This window comes from Amphiura filiformis, chromosome 12 (genome assembly GCF_039555335.1).
Source record: "Amphiura filiformis chromosome 12, Afil_fr2py, whole genome shotgun sequence".
Taxonomy (NCBI): Eukaryota; Metazoa; Echinodermata; class Ophiuroidea; order Amphilepidida; family Amphiuridae; genus Amphiura; species Amphiura filiformis.
Window position 1 is genome coordinate 11,495,294 of NC_092639.1, and position 1,679 is coordinate 11,496,972.

The 1,679-nt window shown below is 39.6% G+C and overlaps 1 protein-coding gene across 1 annotated transcript; it reads left to right on the top strand.

The window, feature by feature from the left end:
- Positions 1-434: 434 nt before the first annotated feature.
- Positions 435-1,295, top strand: LOC140166626 (G-protein coupled receptor GRL101-like). Its single transcript, XM_072190125.1, has one exon. It carries the CDS (start codon positions 435-437, stop codon positions 1,293-1,295), a length of 861 nt encoding a protein of 286 aa, XP_072046226.1.
- Positions 1,296-1,679: the final 384 nt, after the last annotated feature.

The window sequence follows — 1,679 nt, forward strand, 5'->3', positions numbered from 1 at the left end:
TTTATTTTGCTAGGGATATGACCAATATACTTTTACCACGTGGAGATGAAGAAACCTTTGCGCATTTAAGCTCGTTAACAGCTTTGTAAATATCAAAATTATTTCGTCGCTTTTCATTTGGCGCAAACATCATTAATTTTATCCAAGGACAAACACGTTTTGTAAACCGTTATCGATGATTCTATCATTTCAGGCACTCTGACAAGTACCTGTTTTGCTGCTTGATAAGAGGATTAGAAACGGTGGCGGAATGTCTGCCAGAGCGTGATCAATTCTCTTCTTGCGAAGACTTGATGCGAATTTCAATTCTCCGTATATGTATCTGGATTCTTGGTATCAGTGCTCTCCTTGGTAATGCTTATGTTATTATTAGGCGAGTTATACAAACACTTAGAACATCTGGTCAGACGAGCGTTGGGAGGGTTCAGAACATTATGGTTGGCCATCTCGCTGTTGCTGATAGTCTTATGGGCGTCTATATGTTGATCATTGCGTCGGCGGATGTGTATTATAGAGATATATATGCTTATTATGCTGAAGAGTGGCAGACAAGCGCAGTCTGTAAGTTTGCTGGCTTTCTCTCTGTCTTGTCATCTGAAGGCTCCGTCTTCTTCATGACTGCTATAAGCGTGGATAGATTCATTGGGGTTGTGTACCCTTTTAGTAAAGTGAAACTCAGACCAAAATCAACACACATTACTGCAGGCTTAATATGGTTTTTGGCTTTCATTATCAGTTTGTTACCACTCCTTATTCGAGGCTACTTTAATGATAACTTCTACAGTCGATCAAGTGTGTGTTTAGCTTTGCCGCTTACAACAGAACGTCCATCAGGATGGGAATACTCAACTACGATCTTTCTCGGGGTAAACATGACTGCCTTCATCGTCATGCTGGCGTGCTATGGAGTGATGTATATGGCTGTGAAGTCCTCAGCAGAACGAGCTGGTCGTCGTGATGTGAACCGTGCGCAGGAGGTCGAGCTGGCTTTACGCATGGCTTTCTTGGTTTTCTCTGACATGTTTTGTTGGATGCCTATCGTGATTATGGGTATATTGGCTACAACTAGAGTGGTGGAGATACCACCTATAAGTTACGCCTGGATCGCGGTATTTGTACTACCTTTGAACTCCTCTCTTAATCCTTATCTATACACTATTCTTACGCGTGAGATGAGCAAGAAGAAGAAGTCACAATCATCCAAGGAAACACTATCTAGCCATTTGAATAAAGCTTATCAACTTGATGATGGCGCAGGGCTACAGTATTTAGGAGGTAATTATTTTGTTCAATAGATGTAAACATCTCAAAAAATGTATCTAACCCCCCTTAAATAATGGCCATATTTAAAAACGGGCGATTGTATTACAAATGCGTGTAAAATGCGTTGGAAGCAGAATTTATTTCTGTACATTTTGACACCTCATTTGTAGCAATTGACTAAATATTGACGTCACAGCGTACATTTAAATCAATGTAATCCAAGATTTGAAAGTAAATTCTATTAATTTGTATTCAGTTTAATGGAAGGAAGTCTGTGTAATGATATCTGAGTGTTATTGTATTGTTGTAAGTGCAACTTTCAAATCTGGACCTCACTACATTAAATTGACCGGTGCACAGTGTCAACACCCTGTATTATAAATATTTTTTTCATACAGCTCCATACTCCGTTGGTG